The sequence below is a fragment of the Giraffa tippelskirchi genome, chromosome 6, assembly GCF_054371585.1.
Source record: "Giraffa tippelskirchi isolate mGirTip1 chromosome 6, T2T-mGirTip1v1.2.pri, whole genome shotgun sequence".
Classification (NCBI taxonomy): Eukaryota; Metazoa; Chordata; class Mammalia; order Artiodactyla; family Giraffidae; genus Giraffa; species Giraffa tippelskirchi.
The window spans coordinates 40,592,607-40,607,447 of NC_137280.1; the positions used below are offsets into that span (position 1 = coordinate 40,592,607).

Here is a 14,841-nt window from a genome sequence, read left to right on the forward strand (position 1 = left end):
AATTTAAGAACCACTGCTCTGGGGGGTTCAAGAACCACAGGTTAATAACCATAAATGATGCAGCATTTTAAAATGCTCCCCGGGTTGTTAAATTTATGGCTACTGGCTCTGGCTGCTTTGTGGGGCCAGGCTAGGGGCTTGACTTCAGAAGAACATACCACTTCCTTCCTGGAAAGAGAATGACAGCAGGAAAAATGATGTCTAATTGCTTTCTGGAAAAGGTCCATCTGGCCAGGCCAGCATTCAAATGTTTGAACGCCTGAAAATAATCTTCTAGTCAGTGTACCATGAACTATATAATTATCTCCTAAGACAACTTTGTCAGACAGAGGCTCAGATACCCGCTGAACCCATGTTCTGTTCCAAGCTCAATTTCTCTTCAAGGACACCCTGTCCACATAACGATGTACGACCAGCATCTTCCTGACACCAGCAACAAATCAGCAACAGACAGCTGTCTCTGGAAAAAGTTTTTTCAAAAGACAATTGGGAATTTCCTTTGAAAGATACAGAAAATCTTCCCTCTCAGTCTCATTTTCTTTTATTTTCCAGTCCTTTCATAAAGCACTTTTGTTATGATACTTAAAAAAGAAAATCTTTTCTGGGTATTCTACCTCGGTCCGGAGTGAGAAAATAATAGAAGGGTTACAGGGGCAGGAGAGAGTCAGAGGATTTTAAAGAAAAGGCAATAAAAGAAGTTTCCAGCACTGGGGAGGATGGTTGCAGTAGTGGAAGCCAGGTTAATGACTAAGCTGGAAGGATAAACAAAAACAAATAAATACATTGGCATAAGACCTGACTTCGTAGAAGCACTGAGCAGGGACAAAGGCAAGACTAAACTTAGGCAGCAAATTAGAAACAAGTAGATAGACACAAAGCAGAAAGATACGATAAACAAGGAGAGAAAACAAAAGCACAAAATTTGAAATCAGAAAGAAAGGATAAAATCATATTGCAATCCATTTAATGGGGACATCAGCTCCATATATCCTCAAGTCCCTGTATTGCTGGGTAGACTAAGAATGGCCCTGAGCGATTTTTTAAAAAAATTACATTCAGTTTCCCCAAGAGCCAGAGTTTAGCTTCCCAGGTGGCACTAGTGGTAAAGAACCCGCCTGCCAATGCAGGAGACATAGGAGATGCAAGTTTGATCCCTGGGTCGGGAAGAGAGCTCTCCCTGGAGGAGAGCATGGAACCCACTCAGTATTCTTGCCTGGAGAATCCCATGGACAGAGGAGCCTAGCATCCACTAAAATTGAACAAATCACAGAAAGTTTTTTTAAATTACCTTTTAAAACCACTTTTATTGGTATAATCAGGAGTTTTTTTTAAAGAATCCTTTTCTTTTCCTTACCACATACCATATTTTCTCTGCATTCAGTTACACACTTTGAGCTAATTTGAAATTTCAGTAGATGTGCTAAAAAGTATGTAATGTTACTCAATTATATATGATAGCCTTTTATTAACAAACATAATTTATTCTATGACCTTAACAATAATTGGAAATTCCTTTACATAAATAACTATATTATTTAATATAACAGTAATTTCAGAATGAATATTATTTTTAAAATCTGAGTTAATTTTCTATTGATAAAACTGTATTTATAAAATAAATTTATGTTTCTTAATTGGACTTAATATGTGATCCTTTAATCTACCAGGATACTTGGATTCTTTCCAAACCAAATTCTTTTCCTAAGAATATTCAAAATGACATATATGGACATAAGACATGGGACATGATCTTCAGAGAACTGTTATATAACATATTAAGTTACCAAATTCAATATTTACCATATGACACCCTTGATTCCAGGTTACCAGTGAGTTATTTGACAATAATAAATAGTATATATTCTAGTATTTTGTAGTTATTTAATGCTCACTTTTTTTTATTATCTAGTGGTCATGTTGCTGCTGTTGCTAAGTCACTTCAGTCGTGCCCGACTCTGTGCGACCCCATAGACGGCAGCCCACCAGGCTCCGCCGTCCCTGGGATTCTCCAGGCAAGAACACTGGAGTGGGTTGCCATTTCCTTCTCCAAGTGGTCATGTTAAAGTTCACTAAAAGAGATTACAATATACCAAAAGCATAAGGATGTAAATATGTAAATACTGATCACACAGAAAGGTTAAGAAAAGTGTACAGGCCAGCAAGCCATCATTTTTAGTACAGTCTCAGTTGGTAGACTAATGAAAGATAGCAAATCACAGCAAAAGTGATGCCCATTGACTCTGTTCTGGAGATGAGTGGGTATACTTAAAGCCTCTCATTCCAACCATGGGCAACTACACATCTCATGAAATTCATTCATGTATTATCATTCTAATTGGTCAACTTTCTTCAAAGTTCCATCCATAATTGACCAAAATGGTGCATGTTCCATCCGGTTCAAATGTAGTAGGTCACAATTTGCCATGCTCTGGATATAACCTACACTTCTGAAACAACTCAAGATCACACTTGTCTTTTATTTCATTGTTGGCTGTTGTTGGTAACATTACCAAGCCAAGGCTCCCATCCTTCATTAATGAAGCTGATTTTGTCCAACAAAATTCATATACTACTTTTAGCCTTGTTAAACTTTATCTTAGTTATTGTTCCATGCGAAGCATTTCATAAGCTACTCATCATTTTAACTATTGCAGTTTACACATCCACAAGTTTAACAGAATTTTTTCTATGCCTTTATTCAAATCATTTATGGAATTGTTAGACTCAAATCAGAGAATAGAAGCCTAAAAGAACACCAGTAGAGATCCCTGTCTAGGTTGATATCTCTTTTCAATATTTCATTCATTTTAATCATTTGAAAGTATTTATTAAGCTCCCATTAGAGAACATTCACCATATGAGGCACTGGAAATATAGTTGTTAATGAAACAGACACTGTCTCTGACTTCACAGTGCATATAGGGTCTGCCAATAAATTAATTAATTAAAGTGTGATAGAATTATCATAGGATAAGTGAAATGAGAGAATATAGCTAAATAAGCAACATGGTATAAGAAATTTATAAATGAATATTATTCAGAATGGTGGTTTATTCTTCAGAAAATATGCATTATTCTTACCTAGCCATATGTGCTCCTTCATTCCACAGGGCTATCATATGACATAATCTCAAATGCTCTACTTAAATCAAGAAACACTATACCAAGAACTATGCCCAGCACACAAAAGATCCACTTTTTATAGTGTTCAAGACATTCTACAATAATGTAAAACTTCTGCTGGTTCCTTTTAATCAAGATACTCAAAAATATTGTTTTAATTTTTGACAACACATTCTAGAACTCTGCCATACTTAAAGAAGTAGTTTACAGCACTGCTTAAAGCTTAAGCAATTACTTAATGCAAAATAATTTGTAGTACTGCTTCTCAAACTTCTATGTATGTATGAGTCACTTGGGAATCTTATTAAAATACAGATTATGATTTAAGAGATTTGCAGTAGAGTCTAGAATTCTGCCTTTCTAACAGGCTCCCAGGTGATACCAATGCTGCTGGTCAATGGAATACATGTTAAGTAACATGATATCAATGAATAACATTTGTCTCTCTCTTGTCTGGCACTTTTCCTAACCTCCATTAATTCTTAATAATAAATATAAATTATGTTAATGATCATTGTGATAATGCTTACTTTTTTTTTAGATAAACTTCATCTAGAAACTAGAGTAGCCTTCATTTATATAAACTAATTGTTTTCTTACTACCTTCATATCTACCATAGGTTTTAGTTCCCTTAATATTAACCTTTGTTTAACCCTTCCCAACTGAATGACTCTTCTCCTTGGGAAACAGCAAAGAGTGAAATAAGAGTTGTTTGGATTGCTTTATCTCTGCAACTGATAAAACTATGTCACCTAGCCCCCAAGAGAACAAAAAGAAAAATCAAGTTTCAGACTAAGAGCTAGGATTCTTGATTGTCTGTTTACTCTATCAGTAGAACCAGAATTAAGTACTTAGTTTCCATATTTTCATCTTAATGTTTAGCCCACAATGCCTTCTCCTCTGATTCAACAAATTGTGGTAAGAACTTAGTATTCACCTTGAGCAGGACTCAGAATGCATTCCAGTTTTGCTATGAAATAGTCAAAGAAAAAGAAAGAGCCTAAAGAAAAATTTAATAAAGCCTAATCATCATTAACATGACTATACTGTGAAGTAACGTTGTACATTACTGAACATCTGAGAGTAGAAACAATGTAAGGAAGAGGAGGAGGAAAACGCTAGTAATAGTAGTTCAAGGGATGCTAAACAAAACATTTAAATATGATTATCATTTGCTGTATCTTTTTAAAGTTTTTGATAACTTGAAGTAGAATCCTTATGCAATTATTTTGTCTTATTCACATTATTATAATCATTTCTCCCAAGAAATACAAATTATTATTTAACAGACTTGTCCATTTCCAAAAAGCTCAAGACTGAGAAAATTTGTCTTAAATCAATTAGCCACCATTTTCTGTACAGTCCCCAGAATTTAGACTTATAAGGGCTAGCAAATAATGATGGATGGAAAAGAAGCTCATTAAATTCCTTGGTTTAGATAGATGGCCAACTCCAATCAAAATCCTAGGGAACTAAACACTTAGATTAAGAATAAGGGCACGCCATTGCTAATATAATTCCCTGAGGAAAACCCCACCCCTATTTAGGTCCTATACCTATGTTTCTTCTAAGTACCTCAGACTTTTTTTTTTTTTTGCCTTAAAATTTCCCTTCTCAGCTTCCAGTAATTTGGGGTTAATTCTGGTTTTATGCTGCTAATTAACATTCACATAACTGGTGGCAGATGAAGAGTAACTGGATCTTATCATGCAGTTCCTTTTTCAGTAGAGTTGTTAGGCTGAAAGCTAAGAGCCCTCTATTCTGTTCTCAGTTCTGTCGGTGATCAGCTGTGTAATCTTGGGCAAATATTGAAGCTACAATTTACCTGAAAGGCTTGTTATTAGGGAAGAAGCAAAGACAATCTGTAAGTACCAATGACTATGAGAGACAGTCCATGTAATAGGAAGGTTTGGATTTGGAAGGCTTACATCCCAGCCCATTCTGCTATAAGATAGCTAGGTTACCTTCAGCAATCCCTCTGTTTCTCTTTCCTCATGTACAAAATGGGAATAATTAATCTACCATGCCTATCTCAGGTGTTTTTTTTTTTTTTTGAAGACTGACGAGAACAGAAATTACAAAATGTCTGACATAGAATAGGCTGTCAATAATATGAATCTGACTTCAAGGCCACCACCTTCAAATCACCACCACAAATCATACACCTGCAGGGTTTCTTGCAATGAATTTAAAAGGGAAGTTCCAACATTAAAATTGGTAGTTTATATGATCATTTCAATGGAGTCACACTGTCTTATACAAATTGTGCTACTGACCCATTTTTATTTGTGTGCTTATGGAAATGGAAAAGGTTGTTGGCACTAAACCACCATCATGAAACCAAAAGGAAGGGAGGAAGGAGGGGAGGAAGGGAGGAAATAGGAAGCAGGGAGGAAGAGAAAGAGAGAAGGAGGGATGGAAGCGAGGAAGGAGGGAAGACATATATTTGTGTTGAAAGTAAATCCAAGAAATCACAAATAGCCTTAACATTACCATCCAGAAAAGTCTGTTCAAGATAATCAATGATCTGAGTGGCCTCACAAATAATGTTTTCCCCGTGGATAAGGACGGGCACTTCTCCAGTTGAGTTCAAACGCATAAACCAAGGCTCATTGTGCTCACTCAGGGGCAGACTTACATCATGTTCCTCGCACTTCAATGCCTTTTCAGCAATTACCAAGCGCACCTGGAAGAGTTCACATTGGTTACCACAACGCAGGTAGGCTTTTAATTAAATGACATCCCTGGATACCAGCAAGCAGCCTTTTTGTGCTTCCCTGAGTTATTAATATTTTCAATACTCCTTTCAACTCTATTCCTGGAATTAACAAGTAAGACATATTCTCGCAGCTCACTCTTATAAGTTAGAAAAGATAATTAAGTAATGAGAATGATTCTGGCAATATTCAGTCCACGGTCACCCTCTTCATCACTACTACTTTTCTTTGTGTCCTAAACCTCATGATGTGTCTCCCCATAGTAAGAACCTAAAACAGATACACTAGGCCTGTTGAAGAGAGTGAGTGCAACCAAGAGTAAAAGAAGGAACCCTGGATGAGGCGGTTGCCGGAAGGCGCTTCCCTCTGCCTCCCTCTCCAGAGGCCGCGGAGACGAGGCCTCCCGCCCCAACCCCGAAAGTGATGTTTTTCTGTCGCATTTCATGAGTGGCAGTGCCTGAGTCACGGCCTTTCCATCTCAGACTGATTCTCCCTGCTCCTCCATATAAGGCGCACCTGTGCCCCACAGGGCGTGCCCGCCCGCAGGGGTTGAGGCGTTGGAGGTCTAGGTGGGCGGGCTTCCCTGGGAGGCGCCCAGCGGGAGCTGTCCAGGTTCTGAAACCAGATCCGCGCCGCCCGTCAGGCCGAGGCCTTTACCTTTTGAGAGCTGAAGGAATGCGTCCAGTGGTACAGAATGAGCTTAACCTCTGCGTCCGACTTGCCTTCCGCCATCAAGGGCGCGCCCCCTCTCTGCTCGTCCTGCCTCCGAGCCATTTCGGGGTGCGCGAGCGCGGGAGTGCCTCGCCGATCTGCCCTTTACTTCCTCCAGTGACACTGCCCTGCAAAGAGCCGTTTAGTTTTTCCGGGTGTCACCCGGAGCCGGAAAAGTTGCGTTCTCGCGGATGGACGAACAGATCACTGGGAAGTGTAGTTTCGCCGGCGAGAAGGCTGCGGGGCGAGTCCCCAAAGACCCGGGGTCGGGGGGTGGGGTGGGGTGGGGTGGGGGTTCTCTGCGCGCGGAAGTCACCTGAGAGGTGCAACTGGACGTTTTTTAGGGGAAATGATCTAAAATATGAGTTCCTGATTATTTAAGACGAGTAATGAAACGTGTTAATTGAAAATTACTGATGGGCTTTGTAGATGGAGTAGAGATGGCTCAGGTACAAAAGCATCAGTTTCCCAAGATACTTAGGATTCCTCATGGAGAGGCTGTGCTTTTGGTGGAAGGTTGATAGACAAAAGATTTATGAGTTTTCATTAGAAGATGCTAATATGAGGTCATGTAACAACAACAATAAATCTTATCAACAATGCGAATTAAAAGCCTAGTTGTTATATACAGAAATTTTTTGTCCATTTTAAAATTCATTTTATTTAAGTATTGTTGGTTTACCATGTTGTGTGTGTTTCTGCTGTACAGCAAAGTGATTCAGTCGTGTGTGTGTGTGTGTTCTTGTTTATATTTTTTTCCATTATGGTTTATTACAGGATCAAATATAGTTCCCTGTGCTATGCAATAGGATCTTGCTCTCTACCCCTTCTATATACAATAGTTTGCACCTGCTAACACAGAATTTTTAGAGCAGAATTACTTGAGTTTGTTTCCTAGTTTTTCAATTTTCCCAATTTTTGAAGTAGAGATAATTCTATTTTCCCCATAAGGTTTTTGTGAGAATTAAATAGCTAAATACAATGTTAAACACTCAAAACAGGCTAGCATGTTGTAGACACTAAATATTATGTACAATTTCAGTTGCCTTATAAACATTCTCTTTATAACCATGGTCAGAATCATAATTTTATGATAATCTAGTTATTATTATACACTGCTCAAAATTCAGCACAATAGTAAATCAGCAGAATTTCTCTTTTAGTGAATATGTATTAATATGACCATGAAATGAATGCTTGTTATAATTCATCCAGCAAATATTTACTGAGTATCTACTGTGTTCCAAGCATTGTACTGGGCCCTGGAAATACAAAGATGTGTAACTCCTCATACATGGCACCCAAGATATAAGTCTGGTGGCAGGGACAACAAAGTAAATAGATGACCACAGTGGAGATGAGAACTATCAGTCTTAAGAAGAAACACAAGTCTAAGAGAAATGAAAGGTCTAAAAAAGGCCCCTAGAAGAGATAGAAATCTCATGAGGTCCTTCCTCTCCTTTACAACATTTCATTTGTTGTTCTCTGTAATTATTGTTTAAAGATTTTTATAGTATCTCTTTATACCCTTGCATGCATGCTAAGTTGCTTCAGTCATGTCCAACTCTGGGAACCTATAGACTGTAGTCTGCCAGGCTCCTCTATCCATGGGGATTCTCCAGGCAAGAATACTGGAGTGGGTTGCCATGCCCTCCTCCAGGGGAATCCCCAACCCAGGATCAAACTCAAGTCTCTTGTATCTCTTGTTGACAGGCAGGTTCTTTACCACTAGCACCACCTAGGAAGCCCCTTTTTGTAGTGAAAGTCACTCTGTAGCCTGCCAGGCTCCTCTGTCCATGGAATTCTCCAGGCCACAATACTGTAATGGATAGCTGTTCTCTTCTCCAGGGGATCTTCCCAACCCAGGGATTGAACCCAGGTCTCCCACATTGCAGGCAGATTCTTTACCATCTGAGCCACCAGGGAAGCCCCTTTATACCCTTAAGTGAATTCAAATTCTACAGCAAAAGTGACCCTTACCAAATTTGTTTTTTATCCATTCACACTTCAGAGTAGAAGAAAAAGCAAAATTGTGACATCAGTCAGAGTAGGGTTTAAACTCCAGCTCCACTCTTATCCTGAACTCTCCTGAGCCTTCACTTCATCATGTGCAAAACATGAGATCTAAAAATATGTGAGTGCCATGGCATTCACTGAGAGACTGTGTATAAAGAGTAACCAAAAGTGGGGTCCAGCTGCTTGCCACTCAAAAGCCAATAAAGAGGCCAGGTTGGTGGAAAGCAAAGTTAGTTTTATTTTGGATGCTTGCAACAGTTGGGGGAGTGGGAAACAGGGGCCCAACTGTCCAAAGGCCAACTTCCTCCCCTCCTCCCACCGTGGACTGTCAAGGGGCAAGACCTTTTAGGGGGCAAGAGCTTTTATAGACAGAAGGGCAGGGGTGGGGAGGAGTGGCTACATGCCAAAACAGCACAGTCATCTCTGATAGTCATCTTGAAATTTGTCTTGCTGTGGTCTGACCAACATCATCCTGATTGTTTTAAGTACAGTTAATCTTCAGTTTCAGGGTCGGTTTGTTCTCATTTCCCTGATCAGTTCTCAGAATTGTGGCAGCTTATGTCACGGTTAGGGTCTTGTCATCATGTAGTTAACTCCTTCCACCTGGTAGGGGTTTCAGTATGTATAAGACAGCTCCCAGGATATGACCCAGAATATTATCTATAGCCTTTGAGCAAGAACTAAAGGTCCTTGACTATGCTTAATGGCTAAACTATTATTATTATTTGGTTTCCTTTGACTGTTTTCCTTTGTTTCTACATGTTCGCACTTCTCTGATTAAACTTATTCTTTAGCTCAAGTTATTCCACAGACAAAAAGCAGGCAGAGGACATGGGGGGCAAAGACCATAGGATCCTGCTCCATTTCAAAAGCACTTAGCATGTTGCCTGCAAAACAGCAGTTGATAAAAATATTTGTGGAAAAGCCCCTTCATGATGTTAAGAAGACATCACACTTGCTCTTCTCTCTTTAGGCCTCAAAATGTTTTCACTAGTAAGTGAGAAAGCTACAATTCAAACATGACTTTTTAACTACTAGTCAAGTACTGCTTTCTACAACACTATGCTAGCTTTACACCAAAGAAAGTTGTAGACGTTCAAGCTTTACACAGCTGGAGTAGACATTAGGGAAAATATAGCCACTTTCTTGAAAAGTAGTCCACATAGATATATAGATATATACATGTCTATTAGAATACAAACTACCATATCAAACTACTGCTCACGTGTCTTTCTTGTGCATTAGACTTTGAGCCTCAGAAAGTCAAAGACCCAGCATTATTCATTTTAGTATCCCCAAGAATCCAAAATTTGAGAAGGAAATGGCAACCCACTCCAGTATTCTTGCCTAGAGAATCCTGTGGACAGAGGAGCCTGGTGGGCTGCTGTCCATAGGGTCGCACAGAGTCAGACATGACTGAAGCGACTTAGCATGCATGCATGCATTGGAGAAGGAAATGGCAACCCACTCCAGTGTTCTTGCCTGGAAAATCCCAGGGACAGAGGAGCCTGGTGGGCTGCCGTCTTTGGGGTCGCGTAGAGTCAGACACGACTGAAACGACTTAGCAGCAGCAGCAGCGGCAGAATCCAAAATAGTGCTTTGTACATAAAAGATGCTCCCAAACTGCTTATTAATTGAGAAAAAGAGTAGCTAACCACCATCACTGATAGCAGCAGTAAACAATGACAAACAACAACAATAATAAAGTGTAGCCTATCTACTGCTCTAAAAATTCTGTGTAAAGGTAATCTCATTCGACAAAATTCAGTACTTACAAATCTGGACTGTGGATCATGGCTCAGTAAATTGACTGTTTTTTGTGTTAACTTTTAAAATTGTACTTATTTACTCTTGGCTACACAGGGTCTTCATTGCTGCACGAGAACTTTCTCTAGTTGTGACAAGCAGGAGCTCCTCTTCGCTGCAGTGTGAGGGCTTCTTCTCTTGCTGTGAGGCACAGGCTCTAGGCACAGGGGCTTCAGTAATTGCAGTGCACAGGCTCTAGAACGGGGGCTCAGTTGTTGTGGCACAAAGGCTTAGTTCCCCCTCAGTGTGTGGAATCTTCCCAGACCAGATATCAAATCATATACCCTGCATTGGCTGGCAGATTCTTAACCACTGGAACACCAGGGAAGTCCTACGTTAATATTTATTGAAATTTGTTATTCATTTAAATATTTCTGAGTGATTGAAGTTAAAATGGATTTGATTGGTACATGAAATAACAGATTACATGCTCTCTCTGAACCTGAGTCACCTTACCTATAATTATGATGAAAATCTACCAGATATGCTGGATACAGATCTATTCAGTTTGGAAAAATTCCTTGAGCTAAACAATTAATGATTTGTGCACTTTCCTTTATGTCTTATGCTTCAGTCAATTTTTAAATTATCATATAGAACTATTATAGCTGAATGATATATATATTTATGCAGTTGTCATTATGTAAAGTTCTATTCCTGACATTACCTATTTTGACAGGTATTAGGTAATTCATACATATTTGTAAACATTTTTTAATGTATGTCAACTAAGCCAGAGATCTTGAAACCTTCTGACAAACTAAAATACTCCAGGTTTTTGTTTTTTAAAGTACTTTTATGAATGACCACAAGAGGTCTCTATCTTTTTAAGAATAATCAATCCCTTGCCATTGTTTTTTTCTTGACAAATAAGAAAACTGAAATGACGATATTCTTCAGAGAATATATATGACTAATTAAGCTATCTAATTCAAAATGAAATTTTCCAAAATTAGGGGAAAAACTCTTTTATACATATGTAAAAACTAGAATATCTCCACTTTCTCCTGATAATAGCTACTAAGCACCCACAATCTATTTTGCCTGCCCTGTCTGACCCCTGCCAGTTTTCTGACCCATGTGAATAGCATAGGATTTGTATGTATATATTATAATTACAACAAGAAAAAGGGGTAGAGGTCCTTATTTTGAAATTATTTTCAAGAATTTTTATCTCAAATGTGAACAATTCCTGTTAACTGATATTCTCAAGCATCTACAAAACTAATTATCTAATTGAATGAGATAAAAGATGGCTCCTCAAATACACTGATTTTATGATATAATTGCAATGGTTCCAACTAGTTTACCGAAGCTCTAATCAGCTCCTATACTTACTGTGCTTCTCAAAGTATGGTCCCTTGACAAGCAGATCAGTATCATCTGGAAACTTGTTAGAACTGCACATTCTACTCTGAAGGTGGAACCCAGAGTGTTTTTAAAGGCCCTCCAGGGTTTTCTGATGCATGCTAAGTTTAATGTATAACCAGTTTAATGTTATACCAGTTTAATGTATAACTGATGAGCCATCTTAGTTCTCGGCCCCCAGTTTGCCCCATTGGTAAAATTTGTACAGCCAATTAGTGCCTGTATGTCAAAGGCTGTCTTATGGTATCTGGAAGAAAAAAAATAATTTGGAACCACTCCTACAAAACAGCCTGGTAAAAATCTCAGGAAGCCAAGCCACCAGTTAGAGTTTACAGGCACAAGATGTCAAGACTCCTTTGCTTTCCCCTCCAAAAATGTAGATTACCCGCTGTGGGCTTCTAGACGGAAGCCTCAATAAACTTAGAATAGACCAGACCACTTTCTGAAACTCCAAAATGCTTCCTCTGGCTCTCTTTGCATCCCAGAGCAAACAGTCATAATTAATACCAAGTGCAACTTACTAATTCAGGAGAATCTCACCATGAGGTTACTGTAAACTTATATTTTATTAGTTTCCTAGTTTCTCATAGAAACACTACTAATGTTAACAATGCACTAAATTCTTTATTTTTTAGTAGAAAATTTGTTTTGAGCCATAATTCTCATGGAAAGGATTTGACAGATCTGTCCACCCTATCTCACCCATCTCTATTGTGATGAATGGTGTACATTTCAGAATAAATGTACATGAACATGGACCAGTATACAGTTAAAGGGCTTCCCAGATGGTAAAGAACCTGTCTGCCAATGCAAGAGACACAAGAGACAACGGTTCTATCCCTGTGTCGGGAAGATCCCCTGGAGGAGGGTACAGTAATCCACTTCAGTATTCTTGCCTGGAGAATCCCCATGGACAGAGGAGCCTGGTGGGCTACAGTCCATCGGGTCCCAAGGAGTTGAACATGATTGAAGCGACTGAGCATGCACACATACAGTTAAAACAAAGATGCATTTGCACTGTATGGTTGCTAGTATTTTTTGACATGTTTACTGTGTACCAGGACCTATGTTGAAGACTTTCTATGTGGACTTTATTGTAACACTTGCAAACTCTCCTAGAGCAGGGGAGATATCCTCCCTGTGTTTTAAATGAGGATATTGAGGTGCAGAGAAGTCAGGAAATTTTTCAAACTCACACAAATAAGTAAGTGCCAAAACTGCAACTTAGCCTCCCCACCCTGCCATGTTCATTTCTGGACTTCACATTGTGCTCACTGGAGTACGTCACTAAAAAAGTACTTTGGTGATTACATTAGTATTAGTGAATATCACTTATGAGGGTAAAGAAATCAAAGAGAAAAAAAAAAGGAGTCACTTAGCAGCTTGCTCTACTGGTATTTGAATAGTATCACCAACATTTCTTTCATTAATGTTACAGTAATAGATCTATTAATAAATGTTTGCGGTGATGAAAGCCTCAAGGATATTTAGATGTGAAAAAACAAACATATTCCATAGAGGATACTTATTGCTTATGTCTGAAATTGCATTTTGATTAGTTACGTTTCCTGAAGTTAATGTTTTCTTACTAATTTACAGTGTGCTTAGGTACCGATCATCCTTTCTTCCTAACCAATTGCCTTCCTCTCAATGGAAGATGGGCATCCCTGGTGGATCAGATGGTAAAGAATCTGCCTGCAGTGCAGGAGATCTGGGTTCGACCCCTGGGTTGGGAAGATCCCGTGGAGGAGGGCATGGCAACCCACTCCAATATTCTTGCCTGGAGAATCCCATGGACAGAGGAGACTGGCAGGCTACAGTCCATGGGGTCACAAAGAGTCAGACACGACTGAGCAACTAAGCATACACACAGTGGAAGATATTTTTCTTCCTGTTTCTCAATAAATGATTCAAGTTGTCTTCCAGGACACCTCCTTCTGTCACTTTCTTTTTATGTTTAAAGGACTCTTTCCAGGCATTTATGATCATTTGGCATTTATCCTGGTAATTCAAATTAGAATATTTAATAATACATTGGAATTTCTTTTTCCAGTGTCCTTGCTTTTGTGCTCTTTTAGTCACTAAATAATAAGCAGAGAAGTTAATTTATGCCCGCATTGTCCCTGGTCACATGAGAAAAATGGCTCAGAGACATGAGCTTTAAAGAAAGAAAAGCTAATGTTACAAGGATTGCTCTAAGTTAGATTTTGCTTTGTGAATGTATAAATAGGACCAGATAAGGTTCTGGGCAGCAGCAGATCCCAGGCACCAAACTGTCATCTCTGTTCCTTTGGCACCGACTTCAACACACTAGCGTGGTTTTTTTTTTCTCAACCACCCAACGTCACCAGGGACGTTGAGAGAACAAACATGACAGCTAGTGCTATAAAAGCTACTTCATTTATCTCTTTAGTCTTAGTAAGATCCTAAAGAAGCATGAGATAATAGTGACAATAAAACACAGTGCTGAAGTTTACATTCAGATACCAAAGTCTAAAGCAACATTTCCTTTCATTTTTTACATACTGCATTTTCTGAATAAAAGCAATACTGTGATCCATGGATCATTTAAATCCTAAGCATGCACAGTAACTGAAATAGATGAAAGCATGGAACCGAATCTGTGTTTATGAAGTTACATGAGGAGGGACTTCCCTGGTGGTCCAGTGGCTAAGACTTGTGCTCCCAGTGCTGGGGGCCCAGGTTTGATGGCTCAGTGGTAAAGAATTTGCCTGCCCATGCAGGAAATGCATGAGACTCAGGTTCAGTCCCTGGGGTGGGAAGATCCTCTGGAGGAGGAAATGGCAAGCCACTCCAGTATTTTGGCCTGGAAAAATCCCATGGACAGAGGAGCCTGACGGGCTACAGTCCATGGACTTGAAAAGAGTGAGACATAACTGAGCGACTGAGCATGCGCAGAACTAGATCACACATGCTGCAACTAAGAGTTTGCAGGCCGCAACTGAAGATCCTGCATGCCACAACTAAGACCTGGAACAGCCAAATAAATACATTAAACATTAAAAAAAAAAAGCTACATGAGGGAGACAGGTGACACATGACCACTGTGAACCTGTTTCCAGAGACTTATTGCATGAC

At 39.2% G+C, this 14,841-nt stretch overlaps 2 protein-coding genes across 16 annotated transcripts in view; one reads left to right on the top strand and one right to left on the bottom strand.

Annotated features, from left to right (window-relative positions):
• JPH1 (junctophilin 1) overlaps nt 1–14,841 on the top strand; it is a 620,000-nt gene that overhangs the window by 495,015 nt on the left and 110,144 nt on the right. The window lies entirely within an intron of this gene.
• The window catches only part of GDAP1 (ganglioside induced differentiation associated protein 1), a 48,541-nt gene that overhangs the window by 11,626 nt on the left and 22,074 nt on the right, over nt 1–14,841 (bottom strand). For 7 of the 15 annotated variants that reach the window (XM_081501562.1, XM_081501564.1, XM_081501565.1 and 4 more), the window contains exons 1-2: nt 6,499–6,692; nt 5,618–5,810 (exon numbers count right to left, since the gene is read on the bottom strand). The exons of 1 other annotated variant lie outside the window; for it this stretch is intronic. In XM_081501562.1, coding sequence (XP_081357688.1) covers nt 5,618–5,810; nt 6,499–6,615 — 310 coding nt within the window. In that variant the 5' untranslated portion in view covers nt 6,616–6,692. Of the gene's footprint in view, nt 1–5,617; nt 5,811–6,357; nt 6,693–14,841 lie in introns of those variants that run through there. 7 more of the 15 variants (XM_081501570.1, XM_081501566.1, XM_081501571.1 and 4 more) reach the window with 7 other exon arrangements.